Source organism: Lissotriton helveticus, chromosome 6, assembly GCF_964261635.1.
Source record: "Lissotriton helveticus chromosome 6, aLisHel1.1, whole genome shotgun sequence".
Classification (NCBI taxonomy): domain Eukaryota; kingdom Metazoa; phylum Chordata; class Amphibia; order Caudata; family Salamandridae; genus Lissotriton; species Lissotriton helveticus.
The window spans coordinates 1,642,594,102-1,642,619,564 of NC_136067.1; the positions used below are offsets into that span (position 1 = coordinate 1,642,594,102).

The 25,463-nt window shown below is 44.6% G+C and overlaps 1 protein-coding gene across 2 annotated transcripts in view; it reads right to left on the reverse strand.

Moving 5' to 3' along the window:
• CLHC1 (clathrin heavy chain linker domain containing 1) overlaps nt 1-25,463 on the reverse strand; it is a 522,096-nt gene that overhangs the window by 10,340 nt on the left and 486,293 nt on the right. For both annotated transcript variants that reach the window (XM_078649489.1, XM_078649488.1), the window contains 2 exons: nt 8,587-8,789; nt 4,696-4,875 (listed from right to left, as the gene is read on the reverse strand). In XM_078649489.1, coding sequence (XP_078505615.1) covers nt 4,696-4,875; nt 8,587-8,789 — 383 coding nt within the window. The remainder of the gene's footprint in view (nt 1-4,695; nt 4,876-8,586; nt 8,790-25,463) is intronic.

Sequence of the window (25,463 nt, forward strand, 5' to 3'; positions counted from 1 at the left end):
TAGGCTAGCATGCGAGGGCCCTTGTGTCAGGGGTATAGATACATACCGCCCTGCGTCATGCCCAGCAGGATCCCAGGTCTGCATTCAAGGAGACCGGCTGGCAGGAGAGTCTTGTCCATGGAGTACCGCAGGCTAGGTCATTCCACTTTGAAGGTGGATGCGTGCTGCTGCTTAGAGTTCCCAATCAATGGCGGTGTGCCCCGCCGAGCTCTGGAGGCCACTCCGGTAGAGATTAGGCAGTAGGGGTCAACTGCGGCCGCTCTCCTCCGCGAGTTGGCCGCCCTCACCAGGAGGGCCTCTCCCACCAGCAGACCAGCAGGAGCCCACGCACCTTGAGGCCCAGGTTGAGTCAAGGAAGGCACAGCCAGGAGGCACAAGATCTCAGTCGATTCAGGGGTCAAAAGTCACAAAGCCCCCCCCCAGCATTGTAGTAGGGGCCTCCTCTCTTTGGGCAAGGGGTTGTACTAATGAAATCAGGAGGGGCACCAGGAAGAAACAGGAAGAGACAGGGCCGCAACTCCTTGACAACAGTCTCCCCTCCCCACGCCTTGATGAGGGTGCCGATACAGAGGCCAGATGCTGCGGCCGCCCCCCCTCCCAGCATGCCAACAGAAGTCACCTCTCCGCCAGGGCCGAAGTCATTTCAGCTGTGTTTGGGGAGGGGCCTTGGAAGGAAGGGCCCCAGCTCCTCTTGGACGGCCCCACAGCCCCTGAACCACGAATATGGTGCTGACTCAGAGGCCGGACGGGGGTTTGAGCCTCTAGTCCCCATCCTAGTCGTGCTGCAGCTCTACTCACCTGTAGTGGCTCTACTTAGATGTCCTCGGGCTGCGTGCACAGAGAACAATGTCCCAGCTGGGGCCTCCGGGGCAGCTCCCTGCACCGTGCAGCACCACAGGGCTCTAGCCCAGCAAGCAGGCAGGCCTCAGGCTTGAAGGCACAAAGGGCAGGTCAGAGCCCCAGAGCCACCAGTCCAGTAGCGAGTGTCATCTCTGCCTCCCCACAGTTGAGGCCCCGCCATACAGGCCGAGATCCCACCAGACAGCCCCCGTGATCACCACTGCCTCACTGGGGGCCGACAGTGCTGTGCCATCAGTAGCAGCGCCTCTTTGAGCCAGACGGATTGGGCAGGCCCGCAGCTGGAGACAGCCACCAGGTAAGCACCCTGCGGTATCCACCTCTGCTATGGATGGGACTCGCAAAAGGGCAGCGCCACCAGTTGGGGGGCCCCCTTGCACCACCTTAACGGGGCCCCGGCTGAGGATTCGGGATGACCGCTTCCCGCTAACCTCCAAGGAAGAACTACATTGCAGTTATGCAGGCTGGTGTGGGCCAGGCACGCCATGTTGTGAGCAGCCAAGCGGCGCCAGCCTCCTGCAGTGCCCGAACACCGGTCCAAAGACCTCGTCAAGGAGGTGGCGGAGACTCTGGAACCCCTCGCAGTGTTGCCTCGCCCCGCGGTGTCCCACCGACCATGATGGATGCCGATGGGCAGACAAGTGCGCAGAGCTTGAGAGCAACGTCCGCCATCATGGCCAGCTTAGCCACACCCTGTATTTGAAGTAAAGTACTGTAGCTTCTATTTGGCAAGTATCGAAGGTAATGCTTTTACCTTCCTGAGTTTCACCACGGGATAATTGCCCAGGCACTGTGAAATGGAAGGCTTATTAATTAAGTTGGTAAAATAAGCTCAGTGTATTAGTCATTGATGACTCGCGATAAGTATGTTATATAAAGGTCCCAGGTTCAAATCATGACAAAACTAAGTCAGTCAGTAAAACATCCAAAATCAACAAAACGGTACAGCTGAGTAGCATATTAAGGGATACCCAATAAAAAAAGTAAACAACAATTCTGTTTGTGGCATACAACCTATTAAAGGCCGATATTCTTAATGTTTCTGCATGCTATAGGCCTAAGTCACAGAAATATGCAAAAAACTGAGATTTATATACCTGCTTATGCCTGCAGTTAAAAATCAAGTGCCCCTTCACCATGTTTTTCATGGCATCAAGAGAGAGTAAAATCTGGCTATTCGACCGTCCACTCTGTATCAGGTGGATGGTAGATTGGCCAAACCTCTGACTGACCTCATTCCGTTGTGTTGTCGGAGGAGTATGTCAGTGACAGAGAAAGAGTAGCCTCCATTGCTGATCCACTTAAGGTCCACTCGTCTGTGAATCAATTTGACAGAGAGAGCAGTTCATTACTGTTGCGACAGAGTATGCTGTCTGCCAAACTATAATTCAGCCCCTCAGTCACACAACTGAGCAGGCGAAGTAGCTATATTTGGGAATTACCCAACAAATAATGAATATTATAACCATTTACTTATTTATTTTGTCAATAAGCAGGCCCCACAGAAAATGTCAAGAAAGAACACCCCAAAACATTTTCGACCATGCTTTTTAGAAGAAGGATGCAAAGTGAAGTTATGAGCCTGGAATGTGTGAGGCAGAAAAACACTTGTGATCTGACACATTTAGAATTGGAAGATTCTAGGTAGGTCTATAAAAATCTATTGTGGATGCCAAAAAATAATGTCCTCTTCCATATCTCTTGAACAGGCCGCCTCATTTTCCAGATGATTGGTCTAACAATGTGTTAAAGCTATTATCGAAGTAAAACTGATCAGTCTGAACATAGGATTTCTATTTCTGATGTGGATGAGAAGGCTAATATAGGACCTACCCCAACTAAGCATTGGACGAACATATTTATCTTTTGGAAGAGCTTTTTGGACAAGACTATTGCTATAAAGAGACGCTTAAATCCAACCATTCACATTGGAGAGCCATGCCGCAATAAGTCTTCATTAGTTGGATTCAATATATTATCAGCCTATCTCAAATTTTCAATGGCTGCTAAAAAATATGAAAAAGGAGGTAAAGTGCAGCTCAAAGTTCCCAAATATAAAAATTTTATTTTGAGTGGCACACAGTTATGCTTTCGCTCTTACAGAGGCACAGGAAATGCCTTGGGTTATTCAGACTGCTATTTTGAATATAGTCAATGCAATTAATTTTGCTTTAGTAATGCTACTAGATGTATCTACAGCTTTTGACACCACTGATTTAGCGGGATAGACTATCTAATGCTCAGCAGAAGGTAACACAGGTGTTATCTATAATACAAGATTAAATTAACAAAAGTTGTTTGAGCTTAAATGTTTCCAACACTTAGCTTCAGCTCTTTGGCACAGATCACTGGCTAGAAAACAGGAGCTCTGTCAGTCACTTCTTTCGTGGGGGAACATCGTTTACAACAAAACTTTTACCACGCACTACCATTACAACGCAGGAAATACAACGAAAGTCGTTACAACGACTTTCGCTGGAGGGCGGTGTTGGATAGGGAATAGTTTAATTTTCTATCCAACACCTTCCTTACTATCCACGGGGACTGGAGTTGGAATAGGAAATTAAACTATTCCACTATCCAGCGCCCTCACGCAAGTCGTTGTAATGACTTACGTTGTAATAGCTGCATTGTAAAGGCATGCGTGGTAAAAGCAGGCGTTGAAACGTCATACATCCTCTTTCGTGTAGGGGATGAAGATATTTCATTAAGAGATAAAGTAATATGTTGGGAGTACTTTTTGATGAGCTACTTACTAAGAAAAGTCAGGTGAGTAAAGTCTCCAGACATCAAACTATCACCTTATGTTATTACGTAGATGCTCTCACTCTCTTGGGAAGAATCATTTACCATTCCTAGAGGTGTGATAGACCCAAACAGGATTATGTTAATGCCTTATAAGCCAGGACCTCTAAGTCCAAAGGCTACAAGCGTTGCAAAACTATGCCAGTATGGCAGTTTTTAATTGAACAAAAGGGGCACATTATTTCCCCTAGACCTGGGGTGGGGCACTGGCTCCCAGTTGCTGCACATTTTCAATATAAAACTCACTCTAGCTTTGATTCTTAAATCACTATATAGTGTAGAGCTCTACGTTAACTAAAGCAGTACTTTTCTATCCATTGCCCGACGATGTCTTAGATCAGCAGGCAACAAGATGTTCTTTCATCCAAAGTAGTGTCAGAAGAAAGGGGGTGAAACAAACGTGTCAATTCCTCCCATTTCAAAAGGCACCAAAAATACACTTGCTTGAGTGATTTTGTTTAAAGCAAGAGAGAGTATGGTTGTTAACTAATTTTTGGCAGTATTTAAGAAATTGTGATTGACTTGAACAGAAGTAGTGACTGTGATGAAAGGAACAAGGTTATGTATTAAAGAACAGTGAAGGATACATGATATGCCTTAAACAGATAACACCGTCTTCCCCTTTTTAAAGACATTGATTGTGCTGATCATATGCAGGCTAAGTGAACCCATGTCATGTGACACTTTCAGCCAATCTGAGCCTTTAAACCAACACATTTGCTTATTGTTGTTTATGAGCCCATACAATTTTAAATGGACAACTACAAGTATCAGAGTAGTCAGCTTTGCTCACATTATTGACACGTAATCTCCGGCAACCCACTACCCCCACTTACCTCAACTTGGCAAGTGTACTTTGACAGCACAAGGACATGCCTTAGGGAGCCTTAACCTCTGACTCTTTGTACACATGCTCGTTCACTTATTATTTTAGGAGCATTACACGTATATCACCATTAGATTCAACATCAAGAAGCATTACTTTTAACCAAATGATTTGATAAATGTAACTTGAAAGTGTGCAGCACTTACCTTTATCAGTCATGTTAATTTGTTCAAGTAACTGAAAGCCATTTTCTTTGTGACCAGCAGAGATCAGTAACAGAACAGCCTGCCCAATGGACAAGACTGCTGGTTTTCCATTCCACTTGCTGGTGAGATTTTGAATTAATTCATTGCTTGGGCACTGTTTCAGCAAAAACTGTATGTCATCTGAAAAAAGCACATTAAAGAGGTATTTATATTTATTCAATGCTTGAAATTGGATACAGATTCTGAGACTGGTTTTCACAAGACAGTTTTAGAACAAGGTTTTCAATATCTTAAAATAAAAAGGCAACACTTCAGAATACTGCTTCCCCATTCCCTAATATTAGAAATGTTACCATTCCTTTTTCTACTTACATTGGAAAATGGATTAGCATAGCTTGGTAAAACTTGAAGAAACCATTAATGCAACTCTACATATTTAGAGTTTTTGAGGGCTTATTTAGAGTTTGGTTACACTCTTGTGTACTCCCTTGTGATGGAGTATCCGGTCTGTCAACTCCCTGTTTGACTAGTCCATTTAATATTAGCCGAAACGTCATGATACTGCCAGTGGAAACCTTACCCATTCGACATCAGGCCGACGGCTCAAGTACCTCAAGCCATCTGCCCTATTCAGAGCAGATGCTCCAATATGTAAGGCGTGGGAGCTCCGCCCAGCTTTTTCATTGGCTTAGTTCCTAAATTCTGCCTTCCAATTGGTTTTAGGCTTGTTAGTCCCTCCTCATGATGACCATGTCGTCATTTGCATCCTTCCATGCCTACTGGCCCCTTTACTTCAAGAACTATTTTCATCCTGTGCCCCCCTCCTGCAGTTCGTGCCTTCTCGGCCCCCGCCCCCTTCCCACTCCAGTTGTGCCTTCTCGCCCACCAGCACTCCTATTTCCAATGCAATACGTCTTGCGTAAATGCGAGTCCTATTGCATAGCAAATGCATGTTTTGTTTTATTGATCCCCATTTGGTAAACATTCTTCTAGGTTGTTAAGCCCATTGCCTTACACGTTCACGAAATACGGATGTGTCTGAGTGTCTTTCAGAGCCATTTACACCAGCCTTTGCTAGCTGAGATATCATATGCATAAACTGTGTGTAAAACACCACAGGGATTTTTTGAGGTGGCCACTAACTTCACTTTGGCTCACACCACATCTGAGCTACCCCTGAAACACCCCTGCACTAACCCTAAGGTTAGTACTGCAGATATTCTGCCTAACTGGCAGAATTACTGGTGCACTCAGTGAAATCTGCCAAAGCAGAAATTTGTAAAGCCTGATTCTGTGAGTCAGGTTTTAGCAATGTACGGGCCAACCCCAATTGAGTAGTTACTTATAGTCCTTTTATATTCCAAGTCCAATGTCCTCTTTCTAAAAGTCTGAGTAACATTGTTTAATCCAGCAATAAAAACACATTTAGAAGACCGGCCAAGTAAATTATTCACCATAAACATTGTCCTGCTACCAATTTGTCCACTGCCTTCCCTCTAGTGTTTCCTTTCTCTCTTTCCATAGCAACATAAATCGTGTTTCATGTAAAGAGTGGGGACCATGGGAGGGTTGCTTATAGAAAGGGCTAGAAGTATGAATTAATATTTAGAGGGGAACTTAATCAAGAACATGGCATTTAGCAGCTTCTTCCCTTCTCCAGCAACAGAAACCTCTCAAGCTGTAAGCAGAATTCTCGGGCAGTGTGATGATCTTCTCCCCAGTTGTTGCCAATCCATTGTTGCTCTTGGGGCCAATGAGGGATGAAGAATGAAAGCACTGCCATTTTGCCTTTGGGATCATCATCAGACCCCATTGTCCTTTCCAAATAACAAGTCTATTCATGCCACAAGAACTGAGGAACAGTCTGATGCAGCTTTATCAGCATGCACAGTATGGCCACTAGACAATTCAGCCTCTTTAACCGTGGGATTTTGGCAACCCTTCTCCTGGCTACCAAATTCAAAATGTGACTGAAGTACAAAAAACGCTCGGTTTTCACTGCTTGGACGGTCAATCTGAAGTCCCTGCACACTTGTGAACTTTGACTTCCATTGAATATATATCCCCCTGTATCTTCTTCTATAAACACTTCATCCCTTATAAATAACCCATGCCATAACAAACTTCAACCATATTAAATCATCTCTTTACCTGGTTCAACATACATCTAACTCTTGAACTTTACAGACAATCTGCTAATACCCGAAAAATCTCACTGTATTTATGGAATGACTGATTGCTCTTCAACAAAACATAATTACTGATAATTTGAACTCTCATACCTTCTATACGTCACCTTAATCAGTGAACACTAGGCGGATAATAAGGATTCTACAACACCTGTCATCCTACACACTAGTAACTACCTGCTAATATTTTGTATATTTGTCCCCTGCAATGGTGGAGGAGGTCAACCTCCTTTAAAATAAATCAATTACTTCTATTCCAGTTATACCTGATGGCCTTTCTACTCTTAGCTGTATACCTTATTGCCACTGATCCCTTTAAAGCTCAAAGGCTTATAATTTAAAGCCCAAGCATCTTGCAGCAAGGACCTTGACACTATCCTTCATCAACCTTGCTCATATACAATCCACAATGGACCCATCCATCACAGATCATGCCCTTATCCATTTAAACGTTTGAGATAAAATACCACCTACCTAATACTAGCTTCACCACTAGCATGTGCAAAGCCCACTCTGACTATATTTACGCATACCCCAATGGTGTCTACAATGCCCTAGTCATTCTGTATACCAAGAACTGCTGTTAAGATCTTAATGTAACTTCACATGCTGCACTGGACGATAACTTTTCCATTTCAACCTTTAGTACTGAGATGGCACATAACCAGCATTAAATATTAACAATTTTCCACTCCCATATAATGAAGATATATGCCCACCTATGTAAGTAGAAATATAAGGAGCCCGAAGAACTTGAGAAATGAAAGCTGGTGCTTATCATCCTTACTACTACCCATGAAGAAGCCAAAAACAAGTTCTATCAGGGGCATCTGTTCCAAACTATTCGATCACGGCACCTCACAACATAATTGCCCATTATAACCTCACAGCTGATGAGGCAAGTAATGTTCATTCTAGGATTGCTCTTACAACTTTGCTCCCCCATCCTTCCTCCCTCTCTCTTTTAAAGCCCAACATACCACATTCCCCTCCTTATTTACAACATGCCCAAATGAACTGATCCCTACCCTCAAGCCTGTTAACATGTCATTAGCCCAGTTTGTTCATTTCCGTGTGCAAACAACCCATGGCTCTCTTGGTATTGTTGCCACATCACTTGAACACTTTTCCTCCCATCCCTCAATCACTCTTGGTCTGTATCATTTTGCTACAGCACGGTCAGCAACATTTTGAGGGTTTGTTCCTCAAAGTTCGGCCCAATGGCCACTTCTATTTCTCGCCAACATCATTCTACTTCTTCCTTCGTTATTAATACCACCTCCATGTTGATGACACTTGTTCTCTCGTTCTTGTCTCTCACACTTCAACTTTATTCTTAAGTCTCCAAGTGTCTCTCTGCTTTTCGGTACTGGCTGGCATTAGTATCTCTATCATCCTGTTGACATCCTTTCTTCTCTCCCCCACTGCTAGAAAGCTTGAACGGTTGTTCAACACTAATACGAGCTACACTCCCTCAGCCATGTCAGCATGGTGTCAACAGCAGAAAAAGAAAAGGCTAGATTACTCCAACAGTCTATTTGTGGGCCACCCAATGTTTGTCTTCTTGTTTCTCAATGATGTAATTAACTTTGCTGCCTGTGTACTTTTCTCCCATCCTCATAGCTAACACTAACTATGAGCACAGCATAAAAACTTGTGTTATTACTGTAGGTATTTATGAAAAACAAATCACTTAACTTACCCAAAGTAAATTTCTTGCTATGGTGTATAAATTCCATCAATCCACACACTCGACCCTCCTGATACATGCAGACTGCTGTTTTTCTGTGAACCGCACATTTTCTGTAGACGACTTGAGCCAAAGCAAGGCATTTGGCCTTGTTGTTTTGGTCAGTGTAGCCGTATTCCAAGATAGCATCTCCAAGCGCCTCTGAAAAAGTACGTCTAAACACAAACATCAAGTAGATTACTTTTTAATATGTTTTTGCTAAAAAACGTTTTCAGTTCTTGTAGTTTGTGTGAAACTATTTTGTTGGTCAGATTTTCTAAACACCTTTATCTGTCATGAGCTACATCAAATATATGTAAGACAGACACTTGTTCTTTGAAGAGGCAGTAAGTGGGCTACACACTGCAAATCACCACGAAGCACTAAAAGCCCAATGGCAGGTTTACAGGGTGGGATCCAACCTCACCGCAGCAGAAGGAGATTCCGTACACTTAGACTTTGACCCAAAGCTGCTGTAGAAGTATGGCACTTTCAACTCTGGAGTTTCAAGCTTAGCCCATCAGACCTAGAGGAAATTCACCTCATGCCTGCTAACATGACATAGCGGGGCATTCATCCACCTGCGTATTTATGATTTCTTTACTGAGTAGGTTTTACAAAGTAGGGTTCACTGGGACAGCAACCAGGATGGAGGTACCATTGAGCTCCTTGTATGTTAATGTGCTTTATCTCTATAATAACATTTTACACACAAAATATGAGCTGAGCCAACTACTCTGCTCATCAGTGTTACACAGACCCACTGTAAGAGGTAAGTCTGCTTAAGGGATATTACAATGCCTGTGTGGGGATACGAGGATTACACTTGAAAATGGGGTATGCCTATAATAATAAACACATCAGTAGTCACGTAAACCTGGTAGCTCAATAGCATCTTTCTAACTCTGAGGATGTGGAAGTCCTAGATGGGAAAATGTAGAATAATATAAATTACCCTCTATGACAAAAATAAAACTCTTAGTATTCCCAGGAACTCCTCATTGCTAATATTGAATATGCCTAACATAGCAATGGGTCATGTCCCCACTTGATTGAGAAACAAAATATTAAGGGTCACATGTATCAATATTAGGAATAGCGATTACCTAATTGAGAGTTTCGGCAAATCGCAATTAGGTAACCACTATTCCTAATGTATGAAACTCCATGAGTTTCATTTAGCAATTCCTAGGGGGTTGCCAATTGACCCACTGCATGAATATTAATGAGGTAATTTACCATTTTTGACCCACCACAGGGATGGTGGCCTACTGGGATCAGCAGGCCACCATGTCTGTGACTGCTTTCAAATAAAGCAATCAATGTTTTTTTTTTAATGTAGCCCATTTTTCTCAAAGGAAAACAGGTTGCATTTAAAAAAGAACAATTTAAAGTTTTCTATTCATTTTTTAAGAGCAGACAGTGATCTGTGGGACCACTGCCTGCTCTTAAAAAATGTGTGTACTACCATTCACAGAGGGGAAGGGGTCTCTTAGGGACCCCATCCCATTTGTTCCGCCTGCCAACCGACCCAACACCACAGGAGTGAAGAATGTCCCAATCCCCTACCCCCACCGTAGCCCCCCAACACCCACAAGTATAACTCCAGGTGATGGGAAACCACGACGCAGGGAGAGGGTGGGTTAACAAAACAGGGAAACACAAGGTCCTGGGTAATACAGCGTGTCTCTTCGGATCCCCCAGCAGCAGACTACTCGACCCCAGCCGGGACCTTAAAAACAAGAAAGGGGAACAAGATTAAACACACTGGACCCGCCAATTGTGTACCAAGTACACGCACGAATCCACCAACTTCCCAGCTTACCCTAGTCACTACTCAGGAGTAGCTCAAACAAAACAGGGGAAAACGTCTTCCTGTATGACAGCTCCACTCGGTAACCCAGACCAACCACACACCCTTGGAGGGATAATGAGAGTAACAAAAGGGGGTGGCGTAAACAGGAGAAAGTCAAAAATAGGGGCAAGGAAGGGGGAAAAAAGGTGTCCACAAGGCTAGGAAAGCACCCAAAAAAAAACCTGTGATCTAAAAACACGAAGGTAGCACAAAAAACGGCCGTTGTTCAGCCCCTTCGTGTAACCGCCCAAAAGATACACAACAAGGCGGTTGGTCTACAAAAGACCAGGAAATCTAAACGCCCAGCTCTTGATGGAAAACGCAGCCGCGTGTTCCCTGGCGTCTCCCGTTATCAGAAAAGGTCCCAACTGACTGCTAGAAAAGCCAAGGGGGCAGGATAACAAACAGGTAGGGGAGTGAGGGAAAGGAATGTCAGCAAACCGCCCTCCAGAGGCCAACAACCATAGACCTCAACAAAGAAGGAGCAAGGGAAAAAACAGCAACAGAAAATCCCAAGGCAAGAGACCATCATAGAAACCAAGCACCGGTTTCCTGGAGGCAGGCCCTTTTAAAGCGAGCCCAAGGGAGCGTCCATAATTTCATGCATGCACTTGGTACACAGAAGAAACCGGAGGACGGGAAACTAGACAGAAGGCACCCGCTGCCCCTGAATCCCAACAGTACCCCCCCCCCCCCCCAAAAGCCTTCCCACTTGCCTAGGCTTCCCAGGGTGCTGACGATGGAACAACCGCACCAACCGGGCTGCATGCACCTGACTCGCCGGTTCTCAGGAGCGATCCTCAGGGGCATACCCCTTCCAGTCTATAAGATAATACAACCTCCCCCTTCTCCTTCTAGAGTCCAGAACTGCATTGACCTCATACTCCTTGTTATCATCAATCAAGACAGGAGGAGGAGGTGGCACGTCCTGAGTAGTGGTGACATACGGCTTCAACAAGGACTTATGAAACACTGGATGGATACCATAATCATCCGGTAGAGTTAGCTTCATCGCACTGGCATGGTGTTCATCCTTCCTCAGTGACCGCTGCTTTCAGGTCTTTGAGGGAGATGTGGTGTCCACTAGATTATCCTTGGACTGTGGCGTTCCGCAGGGCTCGGCCTTGAGCCCGACACTTTTTAATATCTACATGAGGCCTTTGGCAGGGGTCGTCCATCCATTTGGTATTAAGATCGTCAGCTATGCAGATAACACCCAGTTAGTGGTGTCCTTACACCACGATGGGAGACCATCTAGCACCCTGAGCCCATGCCTTGAGGCTGTGGCCAGATGGATGGAGTTCTCCTGCCTTCGCCTTAATGGAGACAAAACAGAGATTATGCTGTTGGGTAATCCATCGGCCACTGCCTCTGTCTCCCTATGGCCGTCATGCTTGGGCCCCACACCACCTCCGAAGCCTAAGATAAAGAGCCTTGGTATGTGGCTTGATAGCTCCCTTAATTTTGCGTATCAAGCAACTGCACTCTTATCGATCTGCTACGGATTGATGAGAATGCTTTGCAAAATTATTCCCCTTCTTCCCTTCCAGGCGAGAAGAATAATGGTTCAAGCACTGATATTGTCCCGCCTGGATTATGGGAATATTTTGTACCTTGGAGCTCCCCAGGCCACAATAAATAAACTACAAGTGATCCAGAATTGTGCCGCATGGATGCTCCTCCAGATCCCACGATGGCACTCGGCGAGACCAGCACTGAGACAGTTACACTGGCTACCGATGTCTGCCAGGATACAGTTCAAAGCTATGGGGGTCATTAGGATGACGGGCGAACTTTGTGCGCCCGTCATCCTGGCCGGGACCATAAGGGCGGGGGTCCCGGGGGTGGCATTAGGATGTGCCCGCCACAGTGGCGGGCACATCCTGCATTTTTAGCATTGTGGCGGGCGGTGCTCTCTGCACCCCCCGCCACAATGCTAAAAATGCTTTTCAGCATTTGCATTAACAAAGCGGCAGGCACCGCGCGGTGCCTGCCGCTTTGTTAATGCAAATGAAGGGGGGTACCACAGGTACCCCCTCATGTGCAATTCCCACCCCTCCTTCACTCTGGGGGCCCACAGGGGCCCCCCAGAGTGAAGACCGCATGCCTTTCCGTGGCAAAGGCATCTGACAAAGCCCATCATAATATGGCTGGCGGTGTCTAATAGACACCGCCACCATATTAAACATTTTCTGCCCCGGCCGCAAGGCGCCGGGGCGGAAAAGTGTCGGGCGGTGTATTTCTCCACTGCGGTCCCCCCCGCCATTGTAATATGGCGGGGGGGGATTCAGGGAAGGATGTCGGGCGGATTGCCCCCGCCAGGCTGGCGGTGGCTATCGCCAGCCTGGCGGGGGCAATCCGCCCGACATCCTAATGGGCCCCTATGTGTCTGGCACATAAGGCCATACAGAAGACTGGTCCACCCATTTTACATTCACTTATAACACCTTACCTCCCACATAGAACTCTACGCTCTAGCTCCCTACATTTGGCCACTGCTAAGAAAATAAGGAAGGTGAGATGGGGCGGACGCTCCTTCTCATTCACTGCTGCAAAATTGTGGAACTCCCTCCCCCAGGTCATGCGGGGGAACGACAATCTGTTGGTTTTGCATCTGTTTGAAATGCTTGTGTAGCTTGCGGACTGGCTTTACTCTGCTCTTCTTTTTCTCAGCGCTACGAGGCCTCTGGGTAGTTAGGCGCTATAGAAATACTTTTTCATTCATTCATTCATTCATTCATTCTACAATACCTGTCATCCTACACACTAGTAGCTACCTGCTAATATTTTGTATATATGTCCCCTGCAATGGTTAAGGAGGTCAACCTCCTTTTAAATAAATCACTGACTTATATTCCAGTTATAACTGATGGCCTTTCTACTCTTAGCTGTATACCTTATTGCCACTGCTCCCTTTAAAGCTCAAAGGGTTATAATTTAAAGCTCAAGCATCTTGCAGCAAGGACCTTGACACTATCCTTCATCAACCTTGCTCATATACAATCCACAATGGACCCATCCATCACAGATCATGCCCTTATCCATTTAACGTTTGAGATAAAATACCACCCATCTAATACTAGCTTCACCTCTAGCATGTGCAAAGCCCACTCTGACTATATTCACGCATACCTCAATGGTGTCTACAATGCCCTAGTCATTCTGTATACCAAGAACTGCTGTTAAGATCTTAATGTAACTACACATGCTGCACTGGACGATAACTTTTCCATTTCAACGTTTAGTACTGAGATGGCACTTAACCAGCATTAAATATTACCAATTTTCCACTCCCATATAATGAAGATATATGCCCACCTATGTAAGTAGAAATATAAGGAGCTCGAAGACCTTGAGAAATGAAAGCTGGTGCTTCTCATCCTTACTACTACCCATGAAGAAGCCAAAAACAAGTTCTATCAGGGGCATCTGTTCCAAACTATTCGATCACGGCACCTCACAATATAATTGCCCATTATAACCTCACAGCTGATGAGGCAAGTAATGTTCATTCTAGGATTGCTCTTACAACTTTGCTCCCCCATCCTTCCTCCCTCTCTCTTTTAAAGCCCAACATACCACATTCCCCTCCTTATTTACAACATGCCCAAATGAACTGATCCCTACCCTCAAGCCTGTTAACATGTCATTAGCCCAGTTTGTTCATTTCCGTGTGCAAATAACCCATGGCTCTCTTGGTATTGTTGCCAATTCACTTGAACACTTTTCCTCCCATCCCTCAATCACTCTTTGTCTGTATCATGCTGCTACAGCACGGTCCGCAGCATTTTGAGGGTTTGTTCCTCAAAGTTCGGCCCAATGGCCACTTCTATTTCTCGCCAACATCATTGTACTTCTTCCTTCGTTATTAATACCACCTCCATGTTGATGACACTTGTAGAGTTAGCTTCATCGCAACGGGATTCACCACCTTCTGGATATCAAAGGGACCCACAAACTGAGGCTGTAATTTCCTCGGTCCCGTCAATCGCAGATGTTTCGTTGCTAGCCAAACCCTGTCACCCACCGCATAAAGGGGAGCTGGACGCCTATGTCTATCTGCCTGTACTTTCATGCTCGTCTTGGAGGCAAGCAAATGCAGTTGAGCCTTCTTCCAAATGGTAACCAATTCCCTACTGAGGGTGTCCACAGCAGGCACCCTCTCCGATGGTTGAATGGGTATCGTTTTAGGGTGGAACCCCATGGAACAGTAAAACGGTGACATCCCTAAGGCTGAGTGCATACTGTTGTTATAGGCAAACTCAGCCACAGGGAGGGCACGTACCCAACTGCCTGTCAATGATGCCAACAAACATCGCAGGTACTGTTCCATGGTTTGGTTGGTACGTTCCGTTTGCCCGTCACTTTGTGGATGATAGGCTGATGACAGCCTCACTTCCATTTGCAGAGACAGGCATAAGGCAGACCAAAAGTTGGACACGAACTGGGCCCCCCTATCCGACACAACAGCAGAAGGCACCCCATACAGTCTCAACACTTGAGCAATGAAAACTTCGGCCAATTCCCTAGATGTAGGCAACTTGAGTAAGGGGATGAAATGCGCCGTCTTAGTGAAAAGATCCACTACGACCAATATGGTCGTAAACCCCGAATCAGGTGGTAAATCGGTCACGAAATCCATACTGATAGTATGCCAGGGGGAGGGAGGCACTGGCAATGGATGCAACAACCCAGATGGGGACATGTGCGAGGACTTACTAACAGCACACACCGGACAAGAGGCCACAAACACCTGGACATCATGTGCTAAGGACTTCCACCAGAACCAACACTGACACATCTCCTTGGTCTTGTTGACCCCGGGATGCCCAAGCAGAGACGAAGAATGACAATAGGTAAGAACCAGTGTACGCAACTCAGGGGGCACAAACAACTTGTCTGCCTGGTACAACAACCCGTTCTGTAACGTAACCCCTGGCTCAGACAACCACGGAGACAGATCTAACCGTTCCACTTCATCCTGTACTTTAACCAAGAATTCGTCCATGGAGGCACATCCTACAATCTTTTCTGGAGGTATCATTAATTGGGTCTCACTAACCCGCCCTCCCTCTGATGGACTTACATATATCCGGGACAAGGCATCGGATTCCCCTGTTGGGCTGCTGGCCTATACGTGATGGTAAAATCGTATTCGTTGAAAAACAACACCCACCTCATCTGCCTTGGTGTCAGGGCCCTGGCAGAACGGAAAAATTCCAAGTTCTTATGGTCGGTGTAAATCGTAACGGGGTGTCGAGCCCCCCAAAGGTAATGGCGCCATTCCTCAAACAATAGCTTTATGGCCAGTAACTCCCTCTCCGCCACAGTGTAGTTCTGCTCCGCTGATAACAGCTTCTTCGAGAAGAACGCGATAGGATGCATAAACCCTGTTACACTGTCGCACTGGGACAATACTCCCCCTACTGCCAATTGAGACTCATCCGCCTCCACGTAAAACGGGAGAGCTGGATCAGGATGCATCAACACCGGGGCAGATGTAAAATGCCCGATCAATAGCTCTAACGCTGACTGCGCCGCCGGTGCCAGACAAAAGCCACTCCCTTCTTCAACAAAGATGTCATAGGCGAGACTATTTCCGAGAAATGGCTGATAAAACACCTATAGAAGTTGGCAAATCCAAGGAGGACCTGTATATCCTTTGCACACGCGGGGATGGGCCAGTTGATAATGGCGTCTATTTTCCGGGGGTCCATCTTTATACCATCCTCCGAGATCAAGAAACCCAAAAACTCTACGTGTGCCGCACTAAAAGTGCACTTGTCCAGCTTGACGAATAAACGGTGTTCCTGCAACTTAGACAAAACTTGAGAAACATGAGTATCATGTTCCTCAGGGGACTGGGAAAAAACCAAAATATCGTCAATGTAAACGATCACACTAATATCCAAAAACTCACGTAAAACCTCATTGATAAAAAACTGAAAAGCGGCAGGGGCATTACATAAACCAAAAGGCATAACGCAATACTCAAATTAACCAAACTTAGTGTGGAACTCCGTTTTCCATTCGTCGCCCTCTCGGACGCGAATGAGATGGTAAGCACCTCTCAGGTCAAGCTTTGTGAAAACCCTGGCATGTCGCAGCTGGTCCAACAACACCGGTATAAAAGGCAGTGGGTACTTGTTTTTAATCGTTACCTTATTCAACGCCCTGTAATCCATGCACGCGCGGAGATCTCCCTCCTTTTTAGGTATGAAAAAGATAGAGGAGGAAACAGGCGAAGAAGAAGGACGAATAAAACCAAAACTCAACATTTCATCCAAGTACTGCCGTAAGTGCTTCTCCTCCAGCTCCGACAGCGCATATACCCGACTGCAGGGCAATACAGCCCCCGGTACCAAATCGATGCGACAGTGAGGAGGCAGGATACAAGCTTGGTCCTTATCAAAGACATCCTTGAACGCAACAAAGGAAGAAGGCAGACTATTCTGAACGACACAAATCGCCGCACAAGACAAAGGAGTCACCCAATCGGTTGCCTCACAGTAACAGTGCAGAAGACAATGTTCCGAATTGAGCGTGACCAACCTCCGTGCCCAATCGATCCTAGGGTTATGGGCCTGTAACCACGGCAACCCAAGAACCATTCCAAACGCCGGTGCGTCTATAAGATCGAAACAAATGGTCTCGGAATGCCCGTTATCGAAGGTCATCAACAAAGGTTCCGTCTGCCGAACGATTGACCCAGAAGAAAGTTCCGTCCCGTCGATAGCCCTCACGGGTTCGGGTTGTCTCTTCATAACACACGGAACCATCAACTTCTCGGCCAAAGTGATGTCCATAAAGTTCCTAGTGGCCCGACAGTCCAATAACACCGACAGAGTGGCTCTACAGCTAGATGAAAACGCAAAGCAGGCTGACACAGTGAAATGGCGTGGGACCCACTGAACTGCCCCTTGGATGTCATAAGGATTGCTGCTGCTACTCTCCAGGACGGAAGGCCTCTCACACCCCCCTCCTACAAAGGCCACAGCCTTATTCAAATTCAACCGAGACGGCTTCACTGGACACCCCCGGGCATAATGCCCGCTCTTCCCACAATATAAACACAATTGCAGCAGCCGTCACCGCTCCTTTTCCTCCTTAGTCAAGGGACCTCGTACCCCACCTAGCTGCATCGGTTCTGGATCCGACTTTGAATCCACAACCTCAGGTATCTCTCTTTTGGTCACAATCACACGTGATGGGTGAAACCTAGTGCTCTCCCCCTTCCTCTCGGACAACCTATGGTTGAGTTTTACAACCAAATCGATAAACTCAACACAGTCCTCAGGGGGGTCCACCACCTGCGAGACAATATCTTTTAGTTCCTCGCACAAGCCCTGATAGAACAAAGACGTTCTTTTAGTGGGAGGCCATTGTGTTTCCGCTACTAGGTGGTTAAAGGTGGCCACATACACAAGGAGTTCCTGCTTTTCCTGCCTCAGTGTTAATAGCTCTGCATCACTCGCTTGCATAAATGCATGCTTAGCAAATAAACTGTGGATCTGGATTTTAAACGCTGGAAAGCTACTCAGTACAGGGTCATTTCCTTCCACTAAGGGGACCGCCCAGCCGGCTGCAGTACCCGAGAGATACGAACTCACAAAATCGACTTTCGAGGTGTCATCTGGAAAAGCAGCTGGCCGACACATAAAGTGCAGATGGCACTGATTCATGAAGATGGCATATCTGCTGCTATCTCCGGAAAACCTCTCAGGAGCTGCCAGTGGCACCGGTATAGGAATGTTAATGGTAACAGACACAGGAGACCCACTCTGACCCCCACCCCGCTCATACTGAAAGGTGACAGGCTGTAGCACAGGGAACTTGGGCTTGACCGAGGGATTCCCCCCCTGTCCCCCAAGTATTCTCTTTGGCGCTAGCACTACTCAAAGCTACCTGTAACCCATGGTTTTCCTGTCTAAGGGACTGAACTTCCGCTTGCAGGGACGCGATGGCCTGCATCAGGTCCTGCACAAAAGGAACCCCTCCTCCGGCCGCTTCGTCCATTCTTCACTCGGGCAGTGTTTAAATTCGTAGGCTTGGTTTTCTGTTCCGCCTGTCAACCGGCCCAACACCACAGGAGTGAAGAATGTCCCAATCCCCTACCCCCACCGTAACCCCCCAACACCCACAAGTATAACTCCAGGTGATGGGAAACCACGACGCAGGGAGAGGGTGGGTTAACAAAACAGGGAAACACAAGGTCCTGGGTAATACAGCGTGTCTCTTCGGATCCCCCAGCAGCAGACTACTCGACCCCAGTCGGGACCTTAAAAATAAGAAAGGGGAACAAGATTAAACACACTGGACCCGCCAATTGCATACCAAGTACAAGCACGAACCCACCAACTTTCCAGCTTACCCTAGTCACTGCTCAGGAGTAGCTCAAACAAAACAGGGAAAAACGTCTTCCTGTATGACAACTCCACTCGGTAACCCAGACCAACCACACACCCTTGGAGGGATAATGAGAGTAACAAAAGGGGTGGCGTAAACAGAAGAAAGTCAAAAATAGGGGCAAGGAAGGGGGAAAAAAAGGTGTCCACAAGGCTAGGAAAGCACCCCAAAAAAACCCTGTGACCTAAAAACACGAAGATAGCACAAAAAACGGCCGTTGTTCAGCCCCTTTGTGTAACCGCCCAAAAGATACACAACAAGGCGGTTGGTCTACAAAAGACCAGGAAATCTAAACGCCCAGCTCTTGATGGAACACGCAGCCGCGTGTTCCCTGGCGTCTCCCGTTATCAGAAAAGGTCCAAACTGACTGCTAGAAAAGCCAAGGGGGCAGGATAACAAACAGGTAGGGGAGTGAGGGAAAGGAATGTCAGCAAACCGCCCCCCAGAGGCCAACAGCCATAGACCTCAACAAAGAAGGAGCAAGGGAAGGAAACAGAAACAGGAAATCCCAAGGCAAGCGAGCCCAAGGGAGCGTCCATAAATTCATGCATGCACTTGGTACACAGAAGAAACCGGAGGACGGGAAACTAGACAGAAGGCACCCGCTGCCCCTGAATCCCAACAGTTAACACCAACTTGAAGCATTTCAATCACAAAACATTCTTACATATCGATGCGATTCGGTATTAGGAAGGGACACGCCCCTTCCTAACAGCGAATCACAAACCCTATTTTTGATTCGGTAATAGGTTACCAAATTGCAAATAGGGTTTGGTACATAGGAAAAGCCTTTTTTCAGTCGCAAATGCCCCGATTCTGCAAATCGGGCTGTTTGCGACCTTAAAAATGTACACACACATGTGGCCCATAAACTTATAAAAGCCTACCAAGGACATTGGATGAACAGTTATTTAGCATCAAGGATTAACAGTGCAAAAACTTTTAAGGATCTTAAAAGATGTCAACTACATATGGTGAGGTTTTTGAACTAAACTCTTCTTAAGTTCTTTCTATCTCACTGGCTACATTTTTATGTACAATGTTGCAAACATCTGACCATATATCAGGGACTAGTGATCAACATCAAATGTACAAGGTACACTAAGGACCTCTCCACAAAATCACTTATCACACATTTACTTCGCTCACATTGCAAAATGTGATTAAGAAGGTATCATTCTATCCGGATGATGTATGCCTGCTATCACTATATTAGCATGTTGGTACAACATGTGCAGGTTATCCCCAAAGCCTCCTTGTTAACAGGGTCATGTCAATCTACTCCAAAACAGGCAACTGGCATGCATACATGTGTTCCAGATTCCAAAAGCAGATATCACTGAGCCTGCCAAATATAATCCAATATCTAGTCTTCTGTGTGTAGAGGATGATATTGAAATAATTGTTCAGTAAACTAGAAGCCCTAGTGGGAGCAGTAGAACAGCTCACAAAGGTGCAATAGTATTTTCACCCCAGGTAGAGGGCAGCAACCTTGTTTATAGCAGAAAAACTGCTGGTACCGATGACAGAAAAAGTCTGACTACTTCAAGGCTACTCAACCTCTTTTTTGCATTTGACACAAGGCACAACAGACTTCACCAAGCACGAATTAAGAGAAAAGCACTCTGTATAAATATTTCTTCCAGACAGTGGTACCTCTATGAAGTCTCAATGATACTCCCTTCCCTATTAAAAAAAAAAACAATTTTATTTCCATAAGTATTACTGTACTGCATTACTATATGATTGTTTACCTGGTCCCACCTCAAAATGAGCATTGGCAAAGCCAATATGTCTCACTTTTGTAATTTGAGTGCCAAGCTATTGGCCTTGCCAACACTCATATATACAAAAATTGCTAAAAAAGAAAAACATTTTGAAATGGTGACCAGTGTGAGATTGACTCATACACATGCAGCGGAGGCCATGTTGGAATGCTGTTGTTTAAGAAAATCCGCCAGTGAGTCACGACAAATGACCATGCAGGGCGGCCATCTTAGATAATTTTATCTCAAACAAAAAGTACTTCAAGATAGCAGTAAAGGTGTAACGACAAATGCACACCCATGGTGATGCACCAGCAAATAGAAGATAGCCTTTGACCATTTACAATTAGTAAATGAAACGTAAAACTCTCCTGGAGACAAAAAGAGAGTGGCCAGTAAGCAGTGTGCATTTGTCAGGGACTCAGCAAAAAAAACAACAACAAAAAACAGGGAACTTTAAAATTAAAAATTAAGTGGGAGTAGAAGTTGAGTTCAGTTTGAGGCGTGGGAATTTTAAAGGAAAAGAGTAGACACGTGTGAGCGCAACAAAACAATATAAAAAAATGAAAAATAAAGCTAGTAGGGGAAGTGGAGCAACACACAAACATAGGTGGGAAGGAAGAGTAGGGGTGTGAGAAGAACAAGCAGATGGGAAAGCAATAATAGATGCACTCCCATGGAGTGTCTAAAGAAAAAGTAAAAAGTAATTCCCTGATCGTAAGCAGAGGAAGGATACAACTCAACCCAATAAAATCACTGTAAAACAGCTGTGCTCCAGGGGAAGTACGAACACAAAACGAGGAAGGAAAGACATTGAATAAGAAGCAAGCAAATACCTTGAAAAATCCACTCGCCCACTCACTCGCATTTGTGAGCCGGATTCAATTAGGGCGAGCTATTTTTAGGACCTAATAGCCCCCTTCTGGTGAGTAGGGAGGAAGGCTGATATGTGACCTCTGTCTCTGAAAGCAGAGCAAATGTGATAAGATAGCAAGATTTAAAGGCATCTTTATTGCTCACAAAGTGAATGAGCAATCAAAATGCCTTTAAATCTTGTTTACTTGTCACATTTGCTCTGCTTCCAGAAACTGAGGTCAAGTGCATTTCTTTTAGGTAGAGTATATTTTGTAGGTTACTAGACATGTAGGTCTACTAAAAATTCAATTCTTTTTCGAGTCCTGCAATTGACAAGAAAGCCAACCAATGATAAGCAATTTTAGTGACTAAAACAAAAAAGTGCTTTCAGCATATATATTTTAGCAACAGCAATAAGTCTGCGCCTATTGCAGATTTGTTATGTGTCTATTAAAAGAACACTCCAGAACTCACCAAGTAACACCCTTACAATTCCTGTCTACAATAATCATAATTGAATACAAATCCTAAAATTCCTCTCTGATAAATGTGGTCACGTAGGACCCATTTCCTAAATGTTTCTGCACATTTAAGTTCAAACTCTCAGAGCAAAACATAATTTGCAAGGGTTAATTGGCAAATCTGAATTCTGTCAGTGTTGTGGAATTTCCCCATATGTAAATTAAGGGCGAGTTTGAGGTTCTTTTTGGGTGGCCCTAATCAGAAAAAATAGGGAAACACCTATATACACATATGAATGTATTCACATATCTTCCAAGTACATTTTTCACCCTGAAAAAACTTGCAAATGTAGAGATGGAATGGAGGGGGGGGGCATAATGCTTGTGAAGCTGAGTTTTTCTCCAGGGGGAAATATTTTCCCTGTGGGGAAAAAGTATAACCAACAAACACATTTACATCAGATTTCCATATATTTCTACTGGTAGGAATTCACCATGTGTACATTTTCATGTGCATATGTACTGCTGGGAAAGTAGGTCTGTGCTTGTTTTCCAGGAGGACTTGTGGATTGTTTGGGAGTCTGTGAAAATAAAACATTGACTCCCAATAGACAAGCAATTTTACAAGAGCAAATTTAAGACTTTACCTCATACTAGGTCTGTGCTAATTTCCAGGAGGACACTGTGGATAGTGTGTGAGGCTGTGAAAATAAAATATACAAATATACAACCAATCTTACTAGAGCAAATGCAAGACTTTACCTAATGGGACTTTATCAATCAGATCCTACAGTGCACCTTGCAAACTAGTCCAATTGACTCTATCCATCTGAATTGCAATTGTTTTTACAACCAGTACAATCAAAATGTATCCACAAGGGTATTGCTTTAAATGATTGCCAGACTAATGACTCATCAGCTGTCATAAGATTGCCATTAGAACTATGAGCTTAAATTCTCTAGAGGATGCCAAGGGAATACTCAAGCAATTGCGTAAATATGGGACGTGTACAAGTTTTGATGGAGGAGGCCAGCTTTCCATTGCCAAATATGTAGATGATACTGAAATACATATATAAAATAACCTTCAGTGATGATGTTAACATACTGAGATCTTACCACTACAACCTCTAGAACTGGGTGACACCACATTTCCATAGCACTAGGCCAGAAAAATGTATTCTTCTATCCAAACACACCAAATGTAACGAACATAGAATGGCTATCCAAACACGAAGTAAACTACTTCACACCAAACACTCTGCCAAAGGTCAAATCTTTGGGCTTCTGGATCAACAGCTTACTATGAATGCCTATCTTGATTATTTGCCAAAAGTGCCAGAGCTACACTCCAAGAGGTGAAAAAATAATAGTATTCCTAACCATAAAAGACATCCATTCAGTTGCCTGATCCATTGTGGTTTCTTGCAAGGGATTATGGAACTATAGCAAACGTCAGGCTCCAAAAAATATCCACTGCCCTCTCTAAGTTATGCTACATTCAGGTGATTGTCTACTGTCTGGGAAGAAAAAGTTTGATCACGTCACTCCTGGATTAAAAGTTCAAATTAGCATGCATCCTTTTCAGGGTGATCCATCTAACTCAACCACCTAACCTCGCCTCATCCCAAGAGCTCTCTGGCGAGAGAAACAACTAAGAAACAAAGATATTATTAAACTGGAAACCACGAAATTCCCTCTTCACCCAGCTCCACCACAACTGTTTTCAGATGTGACATCAAACATTTGGAACTCTTTTCCAGAAGAAAACAGGCATCAAGAAAATTTGTTTCGACTCTGTAGAAAACTGAAAACTCCTCTATTCAATCACCCCCTCAGAAACTATTTAATTATCTTCTTTATTAGTCATATTACTGTCCTTCCTGCATTCCTAAAGAGACACAGTACAGGATTGAAGCAACAGAGTAACGCTAATTATAAATGTATTTTATTTAGATAACCCTTACTCCACTTCATTTCAATTGTAATCCTAATAAGAGCATGGACAGAAACTTAAATGAGATCAATACTCATAATTTTATTCAAATATATACTTGTGAATAAAAATGTATTTAACCAAGGCAAGTGATGGAATTGTCTGTAGTATGTATTTTTTCAAATCACTTGCTTGCATTCTTTAATCTTTTAATTCAAAATCTACTTTTAATTGCTTTATTCCACAATGTTTCATTTCTATACAATCTACAAGACTCATCTGCCCCAGAGCCTTTTTATTGCTTTAACAGCTTTAAGCACACATGCTTTAAAAAGAAAGTATTTTTTTCAAACTCAATGTTTTCTTTATATTTCCACCTTCCCTACTCCTTTTCCTCAAAACCCCTCCCTGCGCCCTTTTTTTGAAAGTTGCTTACTGAACAGCCACATTCCAACCCGAGGTCCCCCTCTAAAAAGCACAAATTGGTGCATCAAGGGGATTTCAATACCCTTAAATGATTGAAAACACTTTCAGTCCCCCCCTCAACTTCTTCTATCATTATTAATAATTTTAAGGACATCCACACCCAACCTTCCTGTAGATACATTAATGTCAGCCATTAAGTGCCTTAAATAAAAGCTGTACTGCTTGGTGGATGTTCTATGTTGAGACACTCCCTTTCTTGGACTGCAGACACCAACACTCTCGCATGCAATGGTGAACTCCTCTGGCTTCTCATGTTATGATTAGCATTGTATTAGATTGCAAGTATATATTACTCACTATAGCCTCTACTTTTTGCTGCACTAGAAAAGGAAGTAAAAGAGCATAGAGGTAGTAGAACTAAGTGATAGGAGAATAGGAGAGAGTGGGACAGGGAGAGCGAGAGGCAAAATATTGTGCTTCTGTTCAACAATGAAAAGACAGTGGCCATGTATGGAGGAGAGAAACCTTGTCATAAACAGATGGAGTCATATCATCATAGGACATGCCATTTTCACTGGTAGACAGCATCTGGATTTCTTACCAGTAACATTCATTACATTGAGTGCTATTCTTCTTTTCCTGTTAATAAATGTGGTTGCCCACCTCTAAAAGTAGGCACCTCTGTAGGCTTCTTCATTTAAAAAGAACAAACCGGTAGATGTCTTGGGTATTACCCATTCCCTGCTGGTGGAGTACTACATTGGCCTCGAAATTAAATTCATGTTTGCCACACCAAACCGGGAGGTTAGTGGGCACAGAATAGGGCAATGTTTAATGAAGACTGCAGGTCAGTAATCAGGGCTTTATCACTTCACAACTGAACTGTCCTAACCCAGGGTATTAATAAATGAGAATACACTAAGCAGACTAGTGAGTGTGAAGATGGTGCAGAGAGTGTAAAAGTTGATGAGGATATAAAGGTTATCCAAAACTTAGACATATGCTATTTCCAGAACAGCTTGCTCAAACTACATACACTCAGCCCTCTGCTTTTTACAGCTGGAAATTGCAAGGGCGAGAAGCCCAACATACACCATTCAAGTGCCAGCCATGCACATCCCTGGCACTCCATCCAGGATACACAT